The sequence below is a fragment of the Hyla sarda genome, chromosome 11, assembly GCF_029499605.1.
Source record: "Hyla sarda isolate aHylSar1 chromosome 11, aHylSar1.hap1, whole genome shotgun sequence".
Lineage (NCBI taxonomy): Eukaryota > Metazoa > Chordata > Amphibia > Anura > Hylidae > Hyla > Hyla sarda.
This window is the reverse complement of record NC_079199.1, coordinates 75,574,682-75,596,637: the sequence shown is the minus strand read 5'-3', so window position 1 is coordinate 75,596,637 and position 21,956 is coordinate 75,574,682. Positions and strand designations below refer to the sequence as shown.

Genomic DNA, 21,956 nt, shown 5'->3' with positions numbered 1-21,956 from the left:
AACTAAGGTCCACTCCTCCCTGCCAAATGCTCTGGTGATGCCAATATAATTTTCATGGGTTTCTGCTGCTCTAGGATTCTTTCCAGCATTTCTAGTGTGGAATTCCACCGGGTGCTAACATCCTATTTCAGTCTGTGTTGAGGAACACCTGCCTTACTCTGCTCCCGTCTGAGTAAGTGGCTGTCTTTAACACTCCGGTGAAAATGCCCTGCAATTTTTCTACATGAATCCAGAACTCCTGTGAGCTTTGTGTTGCTCTCTGAGGTGTCTTCCAAACCGGCCTTCACCACAAGATGGAGGACATGTGCAGAGCATCGCACACATACAAAGTTGCCATCACGCAATGCCTTTATCATGTTGGCTGCACCGTCAGTCACCACGAAACCCATCTTCGGATGTGTATCTCCGTGTTCCCCAAGCCATTCTTCCACCATTTTTTAAAGTGCTCTGGTTATGTTTTGTGAGCTGTGCTGCTCATCCAATACCTCTGCATGGAGGAGGAATGAGCGGTGGCCCTGATTTGTATTCTCAACACCAGCCCCTGTGCTTCTTGGGCCTGATTTGGTTTGGGCAAGTTCAGTGACAATGGGCTGCCACCAGTGTGCGGTCAATGATAGGAAAGCATGCTGGCCACTGGGAGCACTCCACAGGTCAGTGGTTAGATGTACAGACTGTCCAGCAGCTTTTCCCAGATCCTCTTTTAGCAGATCCACACACGATTTATACAAAGCAGGTACTATACTTCTGCTGAATGTGGTACGTGATGGTACAATATATTGGGGTGCAAGTGCCTTTAGAAGGCGTTTAAAAGGTTCCCCTTCCACCATGTTAAATGCTCACCTATAAGGCGGGTAATCTTGCGGGACTGTTGGCGGGAAATCCCCCTGGGATGAAAACCAGTAAACTGTTCTATGGTGGACTGGTTTCCTTTACTGGGATGAACAACAGCTTCAGCCCCTTGCCCCTTTTCCAGGTTATCTGAGGCTGAACTCATAGTAGCACTGGAACTAGCACTACTACTTCCCTTTCTTTTACTTGGTGGAGCTGCCAAACCACTTTCTTCTATCATCAACACTGCCTTGTGGTGTGTCCTCAGATGGTTATCCATTCCTGCATTGGTGAGATGCCCCAAGACTTTGCCACAACTTACTTCCTTGCCACATAGCTTACATTTGGCCAAGCGACCATCCCCAACTGTTATAAAATGCTCCCATACCTTAGATTTGCGGTTACCACTGACACTGGGTTTTGCTGATGGGGAAGGTTTTTCTGGAAGGGGAGTGCTCTTGGAAGCAGTAGCTAAAGTCCTTGTACTGGTGACAGTGGCAGTCTTTGCATGGGAGGGTGTATCCACAACTATGGAGCCAGAGGAGGATGGTGGTGATTGAGATTCTTGATAGTCATCATCAATGTCATGTACGAATAGTAGTGGCGAAAAAGGTTTATCTGGTGCAATACTGGACCATGGTACCTCCTCTTCTACAATGCCAATGTTCATATCTGCAAGGGCTGGACTGACATGCATGATGTTGTCTATTTCTGTGTCAGAGCCTTCTTGATGGACATTTAGGGCCACCTCAGCATCAGTAATGGCTGTCTCATTTTCTGCTAGAGTCTCCGTCTCCAAATGGCAGATGTCTCTGATTGGTTGCCTAGAAGTTTGGCCACTGGATGACTTGGCAGCAGGCCTTGCTGATGTCCTCTTGTAAAAAATGGCAGCTGTTACCTTTGGCTTCTTGGTAACATCTTGTCCTCTAGCTGTCTCTGTGTCACTGGGGAAGTCTTCCTCAGGGGAGCTGTCCATCTCTACAAGCACTGTGAGTCACTGTTAACACCAGTAAAACTTTCACAGGAATAAAGAAAAGTTCCTCAATGTCTGTGAAAAACACAGGATGTAGAAGGACACCCCGATTGGCTGACTAATGTCATGTGATAACAAACTCTGTAAAGTGACCAATCAAATAAATAGAGAAAATTATTCCTTAGTTTCGATTTCGTCAACTAATAACGAATGCATTCCGTAATTAACTAATCAAGTCCTTGTTTATTCTGGGACAAGGGTCACGTGACGAGAGGATGTGATCTCGTCAGCTCCGCCCGCTCCAGGGCTCTCTCCCTCCTCTCCCCCCCCCCAGGAGGCATGATGCTGACCCTGGGACGAACGTCCCTGATTAGGGCGAAAAAAGAAAGAAAAAGAGGAAAGAGAGAAAAAAGGAAACCACCTGACGGACGTATCTGCTCCCCGCTGTGGTATGGAGATGGAGGTGTCCGGTGTGGAAGGGGGTGTGGCGGCCTCGCTACAGTGGACAGTAGTGGTGGAGGTGAACGGGCTGAGAGGCGCACAGTCAGCAGAAAAGAGATCCGGCAGGAAGAAGAGGAAGGAGACGGAGCGCAAGCACGAGTGGTGCAAAGCAGCTGGGGGGACCACGTGAGCGGGCTCGGCGTGCGACGGAACACGCCGGCCGCTCCGGGAGCCCTGCAATCAGCTCGGGTAACAGAGGCCAGGATCAGCGTGGTGAGCTTGAATCTATTCCTTTTAACTGAAGTCCGTTGTAGGAAAGCTTTTCTGAAATGCAGGCTGGCAATGGCAGTCTATGAGAGTCTGGTGGGGTATACTTCCTCACCCTGGTTACAGATGATAGGATAAGCATGTGAGATCAAGAAATCTGGATGAGCTACTGTACTGAAAGTGGTGGAGGGGGGGCAGAGGTGTGTCGGAGCTATCACAGTTTTGGAACTATAAAGTGACTTCCCCCCCTCCCTATACCTCTATACCCCTTATAATCCTCCAGCTACCCCTCCTCTATATGGATAATGTTGTTAAGAGTATATGTGAACATGATCGGTAGTCCGAGGACTGGTTATATAAGCTGATTACCTTATGTGGAGGAATTTTACAGCCTGGAAATCGGTTAGAAGTAGAGATGACGGAGTAAAAGAGTATGGGGACCCAGGGTAGCCAAGGAGGTAAAATGTTAGTATGGAATATTAAAGGTATTAAGGAGAGGAAGAAAAGAGTAGCTATTATGGATAGGGTTAAAAAATTATCTACCTGCAGTGGTATGTTTGTTAGAAACACATTTAACAAAAGAATATCTGTCCATCTAATGAAAAAGAAATGGTCTGTTCAGGAATTCCACTCGTTTGGAACAAACTACTCATCGGGAGTCTCGGTGTTGATTCACGGTAAAATGAATATGCAGGTTAAAAATGCTCGCTGTGATGATAGAGGGAGATTTGTTTTTCTCCACGTAGAGTGGAATATGGTACAAGTTATTCTTGCTTTTGTTTATATTCCTCCCCCTTTCAAAACAGAGGTATTGGTTAATCTGGTGAATTTTTTAAGTGATAAAAATTACAAAGATTTATATATTATGGGGGATTTTAACTCAGTAATAGATAACAAAAGGGACCGGAGAGGAGGAGTAATGAGGGAGGGGAGGAATGTCCTGGCAGATTTTTGTAAAGAAGTAGGATGGAGAGATGTATGGAGAAACCTGAATCCTTTGCGAGAAAATTTTTCCTGTTTTAATTTGAGCCATAAAACTGCATCACGTATCGATTTGATTCTGGCCAATGATAGTGGAGCAAGGGGTATTAGAAAAATTGTTTATGAGCCCAAGGGCTTGTCTGATCACTCCATGGTGGTCTGTAGTTTCGGTGGTGAAGATCGGGTCCCCCCCCAGAATATGAATAGAAATATTAATCCGCATTGGTTTGAGGTGGAAGACGTGACAAAGGGTATAGAGGAGGAGATTAAATGGTTTTGGGCTACAAACAAAGGTTCGGCCGATATATTTATGGTTTGGGATGCTATGAAAGCATATTTGAGAGGGATTTTGTCCCGAAATATAACCCAGTTTAGGAGGAAAGTAAGGAAGAAAGAAGATAACTTGGTAGATCAGATTAAAAAATTGGAGGAAGTTTATGCAACTGATGCAAGAGATGAGAACTGGGGAAAACTGGAACAAGCGCAAAAAGAATATAAAGAGTTAATGCTTGAGAAGGCACAACATAGTATTTTTTTCTGGGGACAAAAACGCTATGCGGAAGGGGGGAAATCCAATAAGTGGCTCTCTGGTATAATAAAAAATCAAAGGGAAAATACGGAAATTACTAATTTAGAAAATAAGCAGGGATTAATAGTAACAGATCAAGAGGAGATAAGGAAGATAGCGATGGAGTATTATCAAACATTATATGAATCTGAAGGGGTAAAATCAGAATCGGAGATTAAAACATTCTTACAAAATTTAGTTCTGCCAAGTTTAAATGAGGAGGGGAAGAGGAAAATGAATGAGGGGATTAGCCTGGGGGAAGTCCAAGAAGTATTGAGAACATGTGCGGGGAATTCCGCCCCAGGGTCTGATGGGTTCTCATTTGATTTTTATAAAAGATTTCATGGGTCTCTGTTGCCCTGCTTGATGGAGATTATTAATGAATCCTTGGAAAGAGGGGCTATGACCCCTTCAATGTCTGAAGCAGTGATAATATTGATCCCCAAGAAGGGGGGCAACAGGGAAAAGATGGAGAATTACCGTCCTATATCACTATTGAATACGGATTACAAAATTTTTGCAAAATTATGGGCAGGAAGATTAAAAAAGGTTTTGGGTGAGATGATAGGGCAAGAACAAAGGGGTTTTATGGTAGGTAGGAATATGTTTTCCAATATACACAGGACATTCCTTAACATTCAAACACGTGGAGGGGATCCCCGCTCCATCCTGTCGTTGGACGCCAACAAAGCGTTCGACAGGGTGGAGTGGGGTTTCCTCTTTGGGGTGGTGGAAAGATTTAGTTTGGGCACTTTATTCTTAAAAGCTATAAAAATGGTTTATTCAGCTCCTATAGCAAAAATTAGTATTAATGGGAAATTTACGAATACGTTTAAAAAAAAAAGAGGTTCAAGACAGGCATGTCCGTTATCACCTTTATTATTTGCACTCTTTATAGAGCCACTAGCAGCTATAGTTAGGAACACAGAAGTCTTTCAAGGGTTTGGGGTACAAGGGGATAGAGAAAGAATGTTATTATATGCCGATGATGTGCTTTTGTTTGTTAGGAATCTGGTAGAGAAAGTACAGGAAGTGATTAGGTTAGTGGAAAAATTTGGATATTTCTCAGGAATGAAAATTAATTGGCAGAAGTCCGGTCTCATGCCTTTGGATGAAGAAATTGAGGTCCCTATTGGCCCTGTAAAAGTACTAAGACTTAATGATAGTTTGGAATATCTGGGTGTTAAGATCTCTAGCGCTGTCTTGGATTTTGAGAGATTAAATTTGGACCTCTGTTGGGGAAGGTAAGGGGAAAGGTAAATACATGGAGGAAAATGAGATTGGGAATGGCAGATAGAATAGGACTGCTGAGAATGGTATTACTCCCCATGATAACACATTATTTGAGAGCTTCTCCCATATGGATAAAAAATATTTGGTTTAAAAAATTGGAAAGTATATTAAACAATCTTATATGGGGTGAAAAAAGAGTCAGGATCAAGAGTCAATATTTGTACCATCCCTTAGAGGAAGGAGGGCTGGGTCTCCCTAATTTTCAGCAATATTTCATAGCATCCCAACTAACATTGGTTATTCAAGAGCAACAAACACTGTTGGATTATTTGAAAAGGGGGTGTAAGAAATCTGGGTCCATATGGGAGTGGTTGGAGAGTGGGAGTTTGAAGAAGGGTGTAGAAGAGGAGAACGTAGCTAAAGATTTATTGCTACAAGTATGGGATAGTATGAAGTCAGCAACAGGGATAATGAGTAGTGTGTGTGGTGTACCCCCTTATGGGAAAATGAGAACTTCCCAGAAATAAAGAAAATTGCAGAATATGTGAATTGGGAAGATAAAGGAATTAGGTTGTTAGAGCAGGTTTGCACAAATGGGGAAATAATAGATTGGGAATGTTTGAGTGAACGCTTTAATCTAAAAAATACTAATTACTTTGGTTATGTACAGTTAAAAGACGCCTTGGGACAGGAAGAACCGAGAGGGAAATTAAAGGTAGGGTGTTATCACATTACAGAATATATTTAAAGTGCACAGGGGGGGGGGGGGAAAGGAAAATAATGAGTACTTTATATAAAATGTTAGGTCAGAAGGGTTGGGATGACGTAGTCAAACGGTTAGGACAGGCACTGGATATAGGTGGAATTTCAGAAGAAGAGTGGAAATTGGTGTTAAAGAATATTAGAAGAACAACGATCAATGCAAATAATAGGGTGTCTTTTTTGATGTTAGTATATCGGGCACAGTACTCACCGCAATTTTTGTATAAAATTAATGTTAGGGAAAATGCACAATGCCCCAAGTGTGGGTTTGAGGGAAGTAATTGGTTACATATGGTATGGAATTGCACGAAGTTGCTAAAATTTTGGAGTGTAGTGTTTGAAACTATTAAAGCTAGAATAGGCGTGATATTGCTCTTTGAACCTAAGGTTGCAATTTATGGACTAGGAACAATGGGAACGAAGCATACTGATCTTATACTTGGAGTATTAGGAGTGGCAAAGAATTTGATTCTTAGGAAATGGTTGGCCCCAGCGGTTCCATCAAGGGAAGAATGGTTAGGAGGTATAAATAAGGTTAGAACTTATGAGTTGTTGTGGTTCAAGGACAGTGAAAGAAATAAAAAAAATCGAGAATAAATGGCTACCCTGGGAGAAAGGAGAAAGTAGATAGTGAAAAGGAGTAAAGAGTAAGAGAGGAGTAGGGAAAGGAAGGAAGTCAATGGATTTCGGGCAGGCTTTCTTAAGGGGAGGGAGGGAAAAGGGAGGGGGAGGAGTTTTGTTTGTTTGCTTTGTGATAATGATGTAAGCATTAATGGACTTTGTACGTATTAAATTTATAATAATAAAAAAAAAAACGAATGCATTCGTAATTAACGAATGCATTCGTACATAACTAATGCATTTGTACATAACGAATGCATTCGTGAGTAGCGAATGCATTCGTGAGTAACGAATGCGTACGTTATTTACAGACTGCATTGTTTGTTAACAAGAGTCAACATTCGTAGTTATCGAATGCATATGTTAATCGGCATTCGGATCTTAACGAATATCGTCAGATTGGCATTCGTTAATACGGCGTTTTCGTAAAGACACGATATTTTATGTTTGGCACCTTACGAATATCGTCAGATTAGCATTCGTTAATGGGGTATTTTCGGAAACATTCGATATTTCATGTTCGTTTTTCGGCATCATCCGAAAATAACGAAAATCACACTTTTTGTTATTTTAGCGATTCGTTCCGAAACGAAATGCACATGTCTATTACATGAGGATGAGATTTGTTACAGTGTGTCACCATATTAGAAAGGATATTACAAGAGAAGAAGGTTTGTTACAGTTTGTCACCCCAGTAGTAAGGAGTTTACATGAGGAGAAGGTTTGTTACAGTGTGTCACCCCAGTAGTAAGGAGATTACATGAGGAGGGGGTTTGTTACAGTGTAATAGGAAAAAATATGCCTAAAAGAGCGCAGCACTGAGACCTTATTTGCCGGAAGCAAGTACATCCTAACAGTACCTTTGGACTCTTCAGGGCTATATCCACTGATGACAACTAACCCTGTTGCTTAGGAGTCCGTGTCCTGAAAGTTTGCATGGGGCACACTATGTATCGGGTGTACCCCTTCCATGAGTAATCGTGGTTCTCAGTTTCTAAACTTTTTTCTAATTGTATTACTTCTAGTGCATGGTAGGCTTAGAACAAATAGCCTCATACCAGTATCTTCTTTAGTCCCCTGATGACACCACACAAATGTGGTAGAAACGCGTTGGGTCTACACTACGAGCATTAGAATGGGATCATTCTTGATAAATCCACATTGACATGTGGTAATCCTTTGATTTATTATTTGGTGTTGGATATAGTTTTGAGCACTCCTTTCTGATTACTCTGGTGGCTTTTAACTATAAACATTAAAAGCTAGATTTTACGGAGTTCCCCTCCGATCAGCACAAGAAATATTACTACTTTTTGTTGATTTTTTTTTTTACTTTGTTACAGTGTGTCATCTCAGTAGTAAGGAGATCACATGAGGAGGGGGTTTGTTACAGCGTGTCACCCCAGTAGTCAAGAGATTACAGTAGGAGGAGGTTTGTTACAGTGTGTCACCCTAGTAGTAAGAAGATTACATGATGATGGGGTTTGTTACAGTGTGTCACCCCAGTCGTAAGAATATTACATGAGGATGGGGTTTGTTACAGTGTGTCACCCCAGTAGTAAGAAGATTTCATGAAGAGGAGGTTTGTTACAGTGTGTCACCCCAGTAGTAAGAAGATTACATGAGGAGGGTTTATTTTTTACAGTGTGTCTCCCAAGTAGTAAGAAGATTACATGTGGAGGAGGTTTGTTACAGCGTGTCACCCCAGCAGTAAATTAATAACTTGAGGATGGGGTTTGTTAAAGTGTGTCAACCCAGTAGTAAGGAGATTAGATGAGTTTGTTACAGGGTGTCACAAGGATTACACAAGGAGTAGGTGTGTTACATTGTGTCACCCCAGTAGTAAGGAGATTACATGATGAGGAGGTTTGTTACAGTGTGTCACCATAATAGTAAGGATATTTCATGGGGAGAAGGTTTGTTACAGTGTGTCCCCCCAGTAGTAAGAAGATTACATTATGAGGAGGTTTGTTACAGTGTGTCACCCCAGTAGTAAGTCAATAACATGTGGAGGAGGTTTGTTACAGTGTGTCAGCCAAGTAGTATGAAGATTACATGAGGATGAGATTTGTTACAGTGTGTCACCATATTAGAATAGGTGATCATAAAAGAGCAAAAAAGACCTCGCAAATGGCGCTGCTGGTTCCGTGGAGATGTAGGAATAAACCAAAATCCAAGTTGGAATATTGTAAAAGCTTGTGGATTTTATTGCAAATGAATAAAACCAATAAAAGCAATAGCAATAAAAGAGTGATACAGGTTAAGATTACGCGTTTCGGGGGAGCCACCCCCTTCTTCAGATCAGTATGCAGACTATACAAACAGAGATTCTATAAATACTGGAAAAAAGGGCGCCAGGTACATTAGGGGGTGGAGTTATGCAAATTACATACATGTGAAACAATAGGAAAAATTAGGAAAAACCACAGAAACCGAATGTAATCAAAGAATGTACATCTTATATAGGTAACAGTGGGGACCAAATGTTATTAAGACAGGGAATTCAGTGTGTGGCTCAAAGATGAGGCTGCCGATGTCTGGCAGTATCAGGCCACACATCCGGACCTCAGATGAAAACATCCGGGGTCCAGATGTGAGCCAGAACAGCTCTGACAGCGGCCGTGATGTGTAATGCGAGGGCGCGCGTCAGGGGGGAGTTGCCACGGACGCGTTGCTAAGGTGCGTGCGTCACGTGGCTAGTGCGGCCAATCAGGAAGCAGTGATCCCGGAGAGCTGTCAGTGGTATGCTGACAGCTCCGTGCGCTGCATCTAACAGTGTGTAGCTCTGTGTAAGCTGGCGAGAACTGCAGGGGGATGGAAGAGGATATCCAGAAATGATTAAATTGATTTAAATAAGAATGAAGTGTGTTATTTAGGGGAGAGTGATGCATGATACAGGGGGATGGGGGGATACGGAGCATGAGAGGACTAAAAAAGAAAATAGGAGAATGTGATAACAAATATTGGGAAGATGGGCTAGTAGTCATACCTGGGTACTGTGGACATGGGGTGGAGGTACATTGCATGTACATAATGGGTGACAGCTACTGGAGTGGGGGTCCTAGTTCAGGTAGCCTAAATACATATATATATATATATATATATATATATATATATACATATATATATACATATATATATACACATGCACACATATACATTGGGGGGGGGGGGCACGAGATCCAGCCGAGGAGATGTAGAGTGGGTAAGGAATTATATGTGTATATACATGAGCATACGGGTAGTAATGCACATGTGTCACGAAAGACATGTGTCGGCATATGTTTGGCAGCCATATAGCAGGACAGCTGTACTTAATAGTTGTATAATAACACATATGAGTGACAATGCACATGCATCGCAAGAGATGCATGTGAGCATATGCATATGTGTGGAGCTGGACCAATGTACTACTGTGCATGTATGTGAGTGAAACCATACACATTTGAGTAGCAGTGTACATGTGAGAGTGTGTTCATGTGCATAAGGGTGATAATGCACATTTACCACAACATGCATGTGAATATGTAGAATGGAATGAAATGAATGGTATATTGGGGTTTGTGTAGAATTTTTGGTGGATGGGGTGATTAAAGTAAAATTAGTGGTAAATACAGGCGGATCAGGGTTGATTAATCTGATGGATGCGTTCAAGGGTTAAAGGTTACATTCAATCATTTCATTGAGACCCCCTGGTGAGATGGTGCCCAGGGTATGAATCCAAAAGTTCTCACGTCTTCTGAGGGTGTTGTATCGTTGGTTGACATCCTTATTGATGTGTTCTATGGGGGTAGCCTTAATATTGCTGAAATCACCCTGGTGGTGCTCAGTGAGGTGACGCGAAACACTGTGGAGTAGGAAGCCGCGTGTGGTGTTGCTGCGGTGCTTATTCAGGCGTTCCCTAAAGCACCTTATGGTCCTACCCACGTATTGCTGTTTGCAGGAGCACTGTAAGAGGTAAATGACATACCGGGAGCCACAGTTGAGGAATGATTTGATGTTAAAGGTTTCTTTGGTAACGGAGGAGGAAAATGATTGGCAGTTGTGTGCAATGTGTGAACAGCACTTGCATCGTGGAAGACCACACTTGAAGCTTCCTGTTAACGTGGGAAAAATGGAAGGGTTATTGCGCAGTATCGTGGTTTTGAGTTTACTGGGAGCGATGATATTCCGTAGTGTCCGGGCTCTACGGAAGGTAAGCGGAGGTTTGGATGGAAGATTGCTTCTTAGGTAGGGATCCTGCAGTAGGACTGGCCAGTGTTTGGTGAGGATTTTCCTGATAGCATAATGTTCTTGGCTGTATGTGGTGATAAAGTTGGAAGTACGTTCCGTGGTAGTATTTATTGGTTCAGGTTTGGGGAGTAAGCAGGAATTTTGACTGAGGGAGAGAGCCCTATTATAGGAGGACTGCACCAACGATCTGGGATAGCCCTTTGCCTTGAACCGGGCCTTTAGAATGTTACTTTGTGATATAAAGTCACTGTCTTTTGTGCAGTTCCTTCTGATCCTCTTAAACTGTCCATATGGTACATTAGTGAGCCATTTCTTAAAATGGCCACTATCAAAGCCAAGATAGCTGTTGCTATCTACTGGTTTGAAGAAGGTCTTGGTGTAAAGTGAATGACCATCGTGGGAAACCAGTACATCCAGGAATTCTGCATTATTGCTGTAAACGGATTGGGTGAAGTGGAGTGACCAGTCATTGGAATTTAGATGAGTGATGAAGTTGTTTAGACTAGATCTGTCTCCTTTCCAGATAATAAAAATATCGTCTATGTAGCGCCTATAAAAGATGCAATTAGAGAAAAGATGATGAGGGTACACAAAGATTTCCTCGAAGAGTCCCTAGGCGACCTAGGCGACCGTGTTTTATCATCATCATCAATGGATTTCAAGACATCAAGGCTTCACAGAAGAGCCCACCTCTTCAAGACTCTCGTCACCACGGACAATACAGAACCTACTAGAGACCTTCAGGATTCCTCTAACAAAGGTACTGTCTCAGCTACTGACTTCGAGGACATGAAGTCCCTCTTCTTTGAACTAGAAAGACTTTCTTTTGAAGAGACACAACACCAATTGGATGGTGCTTTTCTGGATATGTACCTTAAGGAGGACATTATTCCAAGAGGACTCAGATTGCACCCCCTACCCTCCTTCACCAATGATAATGCTTTCTGTAATGACTGGGAAAATGCACTAAAAATTTGTTCTAACACATTACTGAAATTATTATGGGGTAAACGTAACTCCCTGGTTAATGACATTTCAGAAAGAATAGACACATGCATTAACTCTCTCAACAAATACAATCACTTTCCTGAATACAGGGAATGGCACACCTCTCTCAACAATAAGGTGCACAAGTTGGAGAGGGATGTCATTTCCAAAAAGATCCATAAACTTTCCAGGGATCGCACCGATTACCAGAATGAAAATATCAAATACTGGGTAAAAAACCCAACACAATCTAAGAACTTTCGCCAAGACCCTCACACATCGCACCCCCAGAATGCTGGGTCTACACAACCCATGGTTCCTGATCAACCCCACAAGGACGCCACTCATAGGCATCCTCCCAATAGGGTACACCAACCCTGTCCCAATAACAATAGACATTATCAACATCCAAGAACATTCAATGCTTCCAATCACCATAAAAATAAGTCCAAACCGCAGCCTTCTACCACCACACAAATCCACACTCCACGCAATCGTCTCTCAAAACGGATTGCCCATTCTGCTACCACCATCAGCACTATCCCCCCAACCAGACTGAATACGCATTACACTACCACCATAACACCGGTCAATTGCACACGGCCCATCCCCCCTGCCCCCTCAGTCTCGATCATTTCTTCACCCAAGTCACCAGGCAACAACAATGCTGATAGCAGAGTCTCAAAGACGTCAATATCCCTTCAGCCTTTACCAACAGCCATCTCTTCTCATCCTGTTTCCACGCAGGATATTCCAACACAAGACCTACTTGACCTCTTGGAGCACATATCTGACCCACCACCCACCCTTCCCTCTGGTAGATTCCGTACAGACTCGGATAATTTATTTGAAGATTCCCTTACTGTAGCTACCACCCCACTTACCCCATATAGACGCCTTTCTGTACATCAGTTTTTTACCCCTGTCAGCACTCCACATGGAATCGAAGATACCAATTAGACAGAACTCACCAACCTTGGACTCCTCCATCACCAACAACACCACGATTTTTTTAGGGCTTCCTACCCTAATCAAAACCCCTCCGTTACTTGTGAACCAGATAGATTTTCCCCCCTTGGAGCAGGTTCATCTAGCACCACCCCTGGGCACAAAAAGAAAAAACCAAGAAAGAGGGGATGCAGAGGAGGGTCCAGTACCAAGGAAAGAAAGGAAACTAATAAAAGAATACTTCAAGGTAAAACCAAAGAACTCAACACAGTAAAAATCTTCAACCTCTCCAAATACACACCCAATGATGTTGAACAGAGCGTTCTGGCTAAAGGATTATCTTTTTGCCCCACGTCCAAATCCAATAACTTTGACCTCTTTCTTGATCTTAATTCTTTCATACGAAAACTCACAATTAAAAGGTTTTTTAGCCTCAAAGACTCGAGTGGGGTCTCCCCCACCACTAATATAGGCGTCTCTGAACCTCCCGTTCTTGTACCACCTTCCATCACCACGGGCTTGCGTCCTAAATCTAACTTTTATCCTCTCCATGCAAAAGGGAGCTTCATAGATGCATTCTCTTCCCTGGTACAATCGGACTTTGACAACCTCACTAAGAAGTCTACACAGTACAACCGTAACTCCAAATACAATCTGACAGCAGCAGAAAGATCCGCCATTAAATCCCTGTCAGATAACCAACACATCACCATTCGTCCAGCCGATAAAGGCGGAGGAATAGTACTCCTTGACAGAGATGACTACATTGTCGAGGCCACCAGACTACTATCCGATACTGCCTACTATTCTCCCATATCACACAATCCGACCAAGGCCTTCCAGGAGGAACTCACCACTCTGGTCAATTCAGGCCTATCGCGAGGAGTATTAACAAAATCCGAAAGGGATTATATTCTCATCACAGAACCTGCTCTTCCGCTGTTCTATTACCTCCCAAAAATTCATAAAAACATCACTAACCCACCTGGTCGACCAATCATCTCTGGCATTAATTCCATTTCATCGAACCTTTCTCACTATATAGACTTACTCCTGCAGAGCCATGTTACCACCCTCAAATCTCATCTGAAAGACACCACAGACTTCATTAAATCAATCCTGGAAATTGAATGGAAACCGGAATATCTGCTTGTTACCCTGGACATCACTTCATTATACACCGTTATCAAACATGAAGCAGGAATTAAGGCAGTCTCCCATTTCATCTCCAAAGACCCATCCATGCCCTCGGCCCAAGTGGACTTCATTCTACAAGGACTCCACTTCATCCTGACGCACAACTACTTTGAGTTTTTGGGTCAGCTATACATACAGCACACCGGGACCGCTATGGGGTCCAAAGTAGCACCCAGTTTCGCGAATCTGTTCGTGGGACTCTTCGAGGAAATCTTTGTGTACCCTCATCATCTTTTCTCTAATTGCATCTTTTATAGGCGCTACATAGACGATATTTTTATTATCTGGAAAGGAGACAGATCTAGTCTAAACAACTTCATCACTCATCTAAATTCCAATGACTGGTCACTCCACTTCACCCAATCCGTTTACAGCAATAATGCAGAATTCCTGGATGTACTGGTTTCCCACGATGGTCATTCACTTTACACCAAGACCTTCTTCAAACCAGTAGATAGCAACAGCTATCTTGGCTTTGATAGTGGCCATTTTAAGAAATGGCTCACTAATGTACCATATGGACAGTTTAAGAGGATCAGAAGGAACTGCACAAAAGACAGTGACTTTATATCACAAAGTAACATTCTAAAGGCCCGGTTCAAGGCAAAGGGCTATCCCAGATCGTTGGTGCAGTCCTCCTATAATAGGGCTCTCTCCCTCAGTCAAAATTCCTGCTTACTCCCCAAACCTGAACCAATAAATACTACCACGGAACGTACTTCCAACTTTATCACCACATACAGCCAAGAACATTATGCTATCAGGAAAATCCTCACCAAACACTGGCCAGTCCTACTGCAGGATCCCTACCTAAGAAGCAATCTTCCATCCAAACCTCCGCTTACCTTCCGTAGAGCCCGGACACTACGGAATATCATCGCTCCCAGTAAACTCAAAACCACGATACTGCGCAATAACCCTTCCATTTTTCCCACGTTAACAGGAAGCTTCAAGTGTGGTCTTCCACGATGCAAGTGCTGTTCACACATTGCACACAACTGCCAATCATTTTCCTCCTCCGTTACCAAAGAAACCTTTAACATCAAATCATTCCTCAACTGTGGCTCCCGGTATGTCATTTACCTCTTACAGTGCTCCTGCAAACAGCAATACGTGGGTAGGACCATAAGGTGCTTTAGGGAACGCCTGAATAAGCACCGCAGCAACACCACACGCGGCTTCCTACTCCACAGTGTTTCGCGTCACCTCACTGAGCACCACCAGGGTGATTTCAGCAATATTAAGGCTACCCCCATAGAACACATCAATAAGGATGTCAACCAACGATACAACACCCTCAGAAGACGTGAGAACTTTTGGATTCATACCCTGGGCACCATCTCACCAGGGGGTCTCAATGAAATGATTGAATGTAACCTTTAACCCTTGAACGCATCCATCAGATTAATCAACCCTGATCCGCCTGTATTTACCACTAATTTTACTTTAATCACCCCATCCACCAAAAATTCTACACAAACCCCAATATACCATTCATTTCATTCTATTCTACATATTCACATGCATGTTGTGGTAAATGTGCATTATCACCCTTATGCACATGAACACACTCTCACATGTACACTGCTACTCAAATGTGTATGGTTTCACTCACATACATGCACAGTAGTACATTGGTCCAGCTCCACACATATGCATATGCTCACATGCATCTCTTGCGATGCATGTGCATTGTCACTCATATGTGTTATTATACAACTATTAAGTACAGCTGTCCTGCTATATGGCTGCCAAACATATGCCGACACATGTCTTTCGTGACACATGTGCATTACTACCCGTATGCTCATGTATATACACATATAATTCCTTACCCACTCTACATCTCCTCGGCTGGATCTCGTGCCCCCCCCCCCCAATGTATATGTGTGCATGTGTATATATATATGTATATATATATATATATATATATATATGTATTTAGGCTACCTGAACTAGGACCCCCACTCCAGTAGCTGTCACCCATTATGTACATGCAATGTACCTCCACCCCATGTCCACAGTACCCAGGTATGACTACTAGCCCATCTTCCCAATATTTGTTATCACATTCTCCTATTTTCTTTTTTAGTCCTCTCATGCTCCGTATCCCCCCATCCCCCTGTATCATGCATCACTCTCCCCTAAATAACACACTTCATTCTTATTTAAATCAATTTAATCATTTCTGGATATCCTCTTCCATCCCCCTGCAGTTCTCGCCAGCTTACACAGAGCTACACACTGTTAGATGCAGCGCACGGAGCTGTCAGCATACCACTGACAGCTCTCCGGGATCACTGCTTCCTGATTGGCCGCACTAGCCACGTGACGCACGCACCTTAGCAACGCGTCCGTGGCAACTCCCCCCTGACGCGCGCCCTCGCATTACACATCACGGCCGCTGTCAGAGCTGTTCTGGCTCACATCTGGACCCCGGATGTTTTCATCTGAGGTCCGGATGTGTGGCCTGATACTGCCAGACATCGGCAGCCTCATCTTTGAGCCACACACTGAATTCCCTGTCTTAATAACATTTGGTCCCCACTGTTACCTATATAAGATGTACATTCTTTGATTACATTCGGTTTCTGTGGTTTTTCCTAATTTTTCCTATTGTTTCACATGTATGTAATTTGCATAACTCCGCCCCCTAATGTACCTGGCGCCCTTTTTTCCAGTATTTATAGAATCTCTGTTTGTATAGTCTGCATACTGATCTGAAGAAGGGGGTGGCTCCCCCGAAACGCGTAATCTTAACCTGTATCACTCTTTTATTGCTATTGCTTTTATTGGTTTTATTCATTTGCAATAAAATCCACAAGCTTTTACAATATTTCAACTTGGATTTTGGTTTATTCCTACATCTCCACGGAACCAACAGCGCCATTTGCGAGGTCTTTTTTGCTCTTTTATGATCACCTACTCTCTCCAGGAGACGGTTTTTACCTCACCTGTAACCTCAGGCTCAGCAGCGGCTCCGGCTATTTTGTAACCCGTGCATTGGGTTGATATGCAAGTTTAATACTTGCTCTAAGGTGAGCAGTTACTACCTAAGGGGCCTGCAAACCCCGCACCTACTTCCCTTCCTTTTCCCTCAACCACCCAACGGTATCACACGAGGCGCCCTCTCTGGTCTCTCTTTTTTTCTCCCCATACAGGTTCTCCACCATATTAGAATGGATATTACATGAGGAGAAGGTTTGTTACAGTTTGTCACCCCAGTAGTAAGGAGTTTACATGAGGAGAAGGTTTGTTACAGTGTGTCACCCCAGTAGTAAGGAGATTACATGAGGAGGGGGTTTGTTACAGTGTGTCATCTCAGTAGTAAGGAGATTACATGAGGAGGGGGTTTGTTACAGCGTGTCACCCCAGTAGTCAAGATATTACATTAGGAGGAGGTTTGTTACAGTGTGTCACCCTAGTAGTAAGAAGATTACATGATGATGGGGTTTGTTACAGTGTGTCACCCCAGTCGTAAGAATATTACAGGAGGAGGGGGTTTGTTACAGTGTGTCACCCCAGTAGTGAGTAGATTACATGATGAGGAGGTTTCTTACATTGTGTCACCCCAGTTGTAAGAAGATTACATGAGGATGGGGTTTGTTACAGTGTGTCACCCCAGTAGTAAGAAGATTTCATGAGGAGGAGGTTTGTTACAGTGTGTCACCCCAGTTGTAAGAAGATTACATGAGGAGGGTTTATTTTTTACAGTGTGTCTCCCAAGTAGTAAGAAGATTACATGTGGAGGAGGTTTGTTACAGCGTGTCACCCCAGCAGTAAATTAATAACTTGAGGATGGGGTATGTTAAAGTGTGTCAACCCAGTAGTAAGGAGATTAGATGAGTTTGTTACAGGGTGTCACAAGGATTACACAAGGAGTAGGTGTGTTACATTGTGTCACCCCAGTAGTAAGGAGATTACATGATGAGGAGGTTTGTTACAGTGTGTCACCATAATAGTAAGGATATTTCATGGGGAGAAGGTTTGTTACAGTGTGTCACCCCAGTAGTAAGAAGATTACATTATGAGGAGGTTTGTTACAGTGTGTCACCCCAGTAGTAAGTCAATAACATGTGGAGGAGGTTTGTTACAGTGTGTCAGCCAAGTAGTATGAAGATTACATGAGGATGAGATTTGTTACAGTGTGTCACCATATTAGAATGGATATTACATGAGGAGAATGTTTGTTACAGTTTGTCACCCCAGTAGTAAGGAGTTTACATGAGGAGAAGGTTTGTTACAGTGTGTCACCCCAGTAGTAAGGAGATTACATGAGGAGGGGGTTTGTTACAGTGTGTCATCTCAGTAGTAAGAAGATTTCATGAGGAGGAGGTTTGTTACAGTGTGTCACCCCAGTTGTAAGAAGATTACATGAGGAGGGTTTATTTTTTACAGTGTGTCTCCCAAGTAGTAAGAAGATTACATGTGGAGGAGGTTTGTTACAGCGTGTCACCCCAGCAGTAAATTAATAACTTGAGGATGGGGTTTGTTAAAGTGTGTCAACCCAGTAGTAAGGAAATTAGATGAGTTTGTTACAGGGTGTCACAAGGATTACACAAGGAGTAAGTGTGTTACATTGTGTCACCCCAGTAGTAAAGAGATTACATGATGAGGAGGTTTGTTACAGTGTGTCACCCCAGTAGTAAGAAAATTTCATGAGGAGGAGGTTTGTTACAGTGTGTCACCACAGTAGTAAGGAGATTACATGAGGAGGGGGTTTGTTACAGTGTGTCATCCCAGTAGTAAGGAGATTACTTGAGGAGGAGGTTTGTTACATTTTGTTTCCCCAGTAGTAAGGAGATTACATGAGGAGGGGGTTTGTTACAGTGTGTCATCCCAGTAGTAAGGAGATTACTTGAGGAGGAGGTTTGTTACATTTTGTTTCCCCAGTAGTAAGGAGATTACATGAGGAGGGGGTTTGTTACAGTGTGTCATCCCAGTAGTAAGGAGATTACTTGAGGAGGAGGTTTGTTACATTTTGTTTCCCCAGTAGTAAGGAGATTACATGAGGAGGGGGTTTGTTACAGTGTGTCATCCCAGTAGTAAGAAGATTACTTGAGGAGGGGTTTGTTACAGTGTGTCACCACGTAGTAAGGACATTACACGAGGAGGAGATTTGTTACAGTGTGTCACCACAGTAGTAAGGATAATACATGGGGAGGAGGTTTGCTACAGTTTTTCACCCCAATAGTAAGGAGATTACATGAGGAAGAGGTTTGATACAGTGTGCCACCCCAGTAGCAAGTTCGTAACATGAGGATGGGGTTTGTTGCATTGTGTCACCCCAGTACTAAGGAGAATACATGGGGAGGTTTGTTACAGTGTGTCACCCCAGTAGTAAGATTACATAAGGAGGAGGTTTGTTACAGTGTGTCACCTTAGTATTAAGGAGATCACACGAGGAGGAGGTTTGTTATAGGGTGTCACCCCAGAAGTGAGGAGATTACACGAGTAGGGGGGTTGTTACAGTGTGTCACCCCAGTAGTAAGGAGATTACATGAGGAGGCGGTTTGTTACATTGTGTCACCCCAGTAGTAAGGAGATTACAAGAGCAGGAGGTTTGTTACAGTGTGTCACCCCATTAGTAAGTTAATAACATGAGGAGGTTTATTACAGTGTGTCACCCAAGTAGTAAGTTAATAATATGAGGATGGTTTTTTTTTTTTTTTTTTAACAGTGTGTCATCCCAGTAGTAAAGAGATTACATGAGGAGGCGGTTTGTTACATTGTGTCAACCCAGTAGTAAGGAGATTATGTGAGCAGGAGGTTTGTTACAGTGTGTCACCCCAGTAGTAAAGAGATTAAATGGAAAGGAGGTTTGTTACAGTGTGTCACCCCATTAGTAAGTTAATAACATGAGGAGGAGGAGGTTTATTACAGTGTTTCACCCCAGTAGTAAGGAGATTACATGAGGAGGAGGTATGTTTCAGTCTTTAACCCAAGTAGTAAGGAGATTACAAGAGTAGGGGGTTTGTTACAGTGTGTCACCCCAGTAGTAAGGAGATCACATGAAGAGGAGATTTGTTACAGTGTGTCACCCCAGTAGTAAGGAGATTATATGAGGAGGTGGTTTGTTACAGTGGGTCACCCCAGAAGTAATGAGATTACATTAGAAAGGAGGTTTGTTACTGTGTGTCACCCCAGTAGTAAGAAGATTACATGAGGAGGAGGTTTGTTACAGTATGTCACCCCAGCAATAAATTAATAACATGAGGATGGGGTTTGTTAAAGTGTATCACCCCAGTAGTAAGGAGATTACATGAGTTCCTTACAGTTTGTCACTCAAGTAGTAAGGAGATTACATGAGAAACAGGTTTGTTACAGTGTGTCCCCACAGTAGTAGGGAGAATATATGAGGAGGTGGTTTGTTACAGTGAGTCACCTCAAGTGATCCTCCTGGGCAAAGGGACCCGTACATCCACCTGGCCAACAACCGGGACTTTGATATTTTTAATTTCTCCTCCAGAGGTCCGGGGCGCCTAGCCAAATCGCCCCACCAATGTTTGCCGACTCGCCCGACGCTTTTGCAACCGCCGCCGGGGGGTCCGCGTCACCAATCCTGTGCCCAAGGACGGCACGCCCTGCCTTGATACAGGGACCCGCGCCTCCCGCCCTTATAGCGTCTCTGGTTCTCTACATTTCAAAAGTCTACAGGCATGGAAGACCCTTCCAGAAGTCTTGCCCATGATCGTTTTTTAATTTCGCCTCCGGAGGCCCGGGGCGCCTCAGCGGACCGGCCGCCGATGTTTGCCGACTCGCCGACACTTCTGCTCCCCGCTGCCAGGGGTCCGCATCACCGATCCTGTGCCCAAGGACGGCGTGCCCTTCCTGGGTACAGGGACTTACACCTCCCGCACTTATAGCTTCTCTGGTTCTCTGCATGTCAAAAGTTACAGGCATGGAAAACCCTTCCAAAGGGCTTTACGTGTCCGGTTGACCCTCCTGGGCATAGGGACACGCACCTCGTCCTGGCCGACATCCTGGACTTTGAAATATTTCATTTCTCCTCTGTAGGGCCGGGGCGCCTCATCGGACCGCCCGCCGATGTTTGTTGATTTGCCCAACGCTTCTGCTCCCCACCGCCAGGTGGTCCACGTTACTGATCCTGTGCCCAAGGACTGCGCGCCCTGCCTGGATACAGGGACCCGTGCCTCCCGCCCTTATAGCCTCTCTTGTTATCTGCATGCCAAAAGTCTACAGGCATGGAAGATCCTTCCAGAGGCCTTGCCATGTCCGGTTGACCATCCTGGGCATAGGGACTCGCATCTCCCCCTGGCCGACAATCTGGACTTCGTAATTTTTCATTTCGCCTCTGGAGGGCCGAGGTGCCTCAGCGGACCGCACGCCGATGTTTGTTGACTCGCCCGATGCTTCTGCTTCCTCCTGCTGGGATGTCCGCGTCACCGATCCTGTGCCCAAGGACGAAGTGCCCTGCCTGGGTACAGGGACCCGCGCCTCACGCCCGTATATCCTCTCTGGTGCTATACGTGTTAAAGGTCTACAGGCATGGAAGCCTGTCAGGGGACTGTTTCAGAGGCTTCGCCCGGGGACCGCCCAACCCCGGGTGGGGTACATGAACCAGCCCAATCTACCTGGAAAATACCAAGGGAGAAACCGGAAAGTCCGTTCGCAGGAGAGCCCGCGCTCGGCCCTGGCCTACCCTGGAAAAAACCAAGGGAGAAACCGGAAGGTTCTTCACCGGGGGAGCTAGCGCTCGGCCCTAGCGTACCATGTGAGAGAGGCCGAGTGTGGGCCCCCCTGGGGGGCGAACCTCCTCAGCAGACCGCCCTCTGATTTATTCTTACTCGCCCGACGCTTCTGCTCCTCGCGGCCGGGGGGGGGGGTCCGCATCACTGATCCTGTGCCCAAGGACGTTGCGCCCTTCCTGGGTGCAGGAACCCGCACCTCCCGCCC

The 21,956-nt window shown here is 44.2% G+C and overlaps 1 protein-coding gene across 1 annotated transcript in view; it reads right to left on the bottom strand.

Annotated features, from left to right (window-relative positions):
• Positions 1 to 701: 701 nt before the first annotated feature.
• Positions 702 to 21,956, bottom strand: part of LOC130295451 (uncharacterized) — a 31,309-nt gene continuing 10,054 nt past the window's right edge. The window contains exon 2 of the mRNA XM_056546236.1: positions 702 to 1,942. Within this exon, the coding sequence (XP_056402211.1) occupies positions 794 to 1,804 (1,011 nt within the window). The 5' untranslated portion in view covers positions 1,805 to 1,942 and the 3' untranslated portion in view covers positions 702 to 793. The remainder of the gene's footprint in view (positions 1,943 to 21,956) is intronic.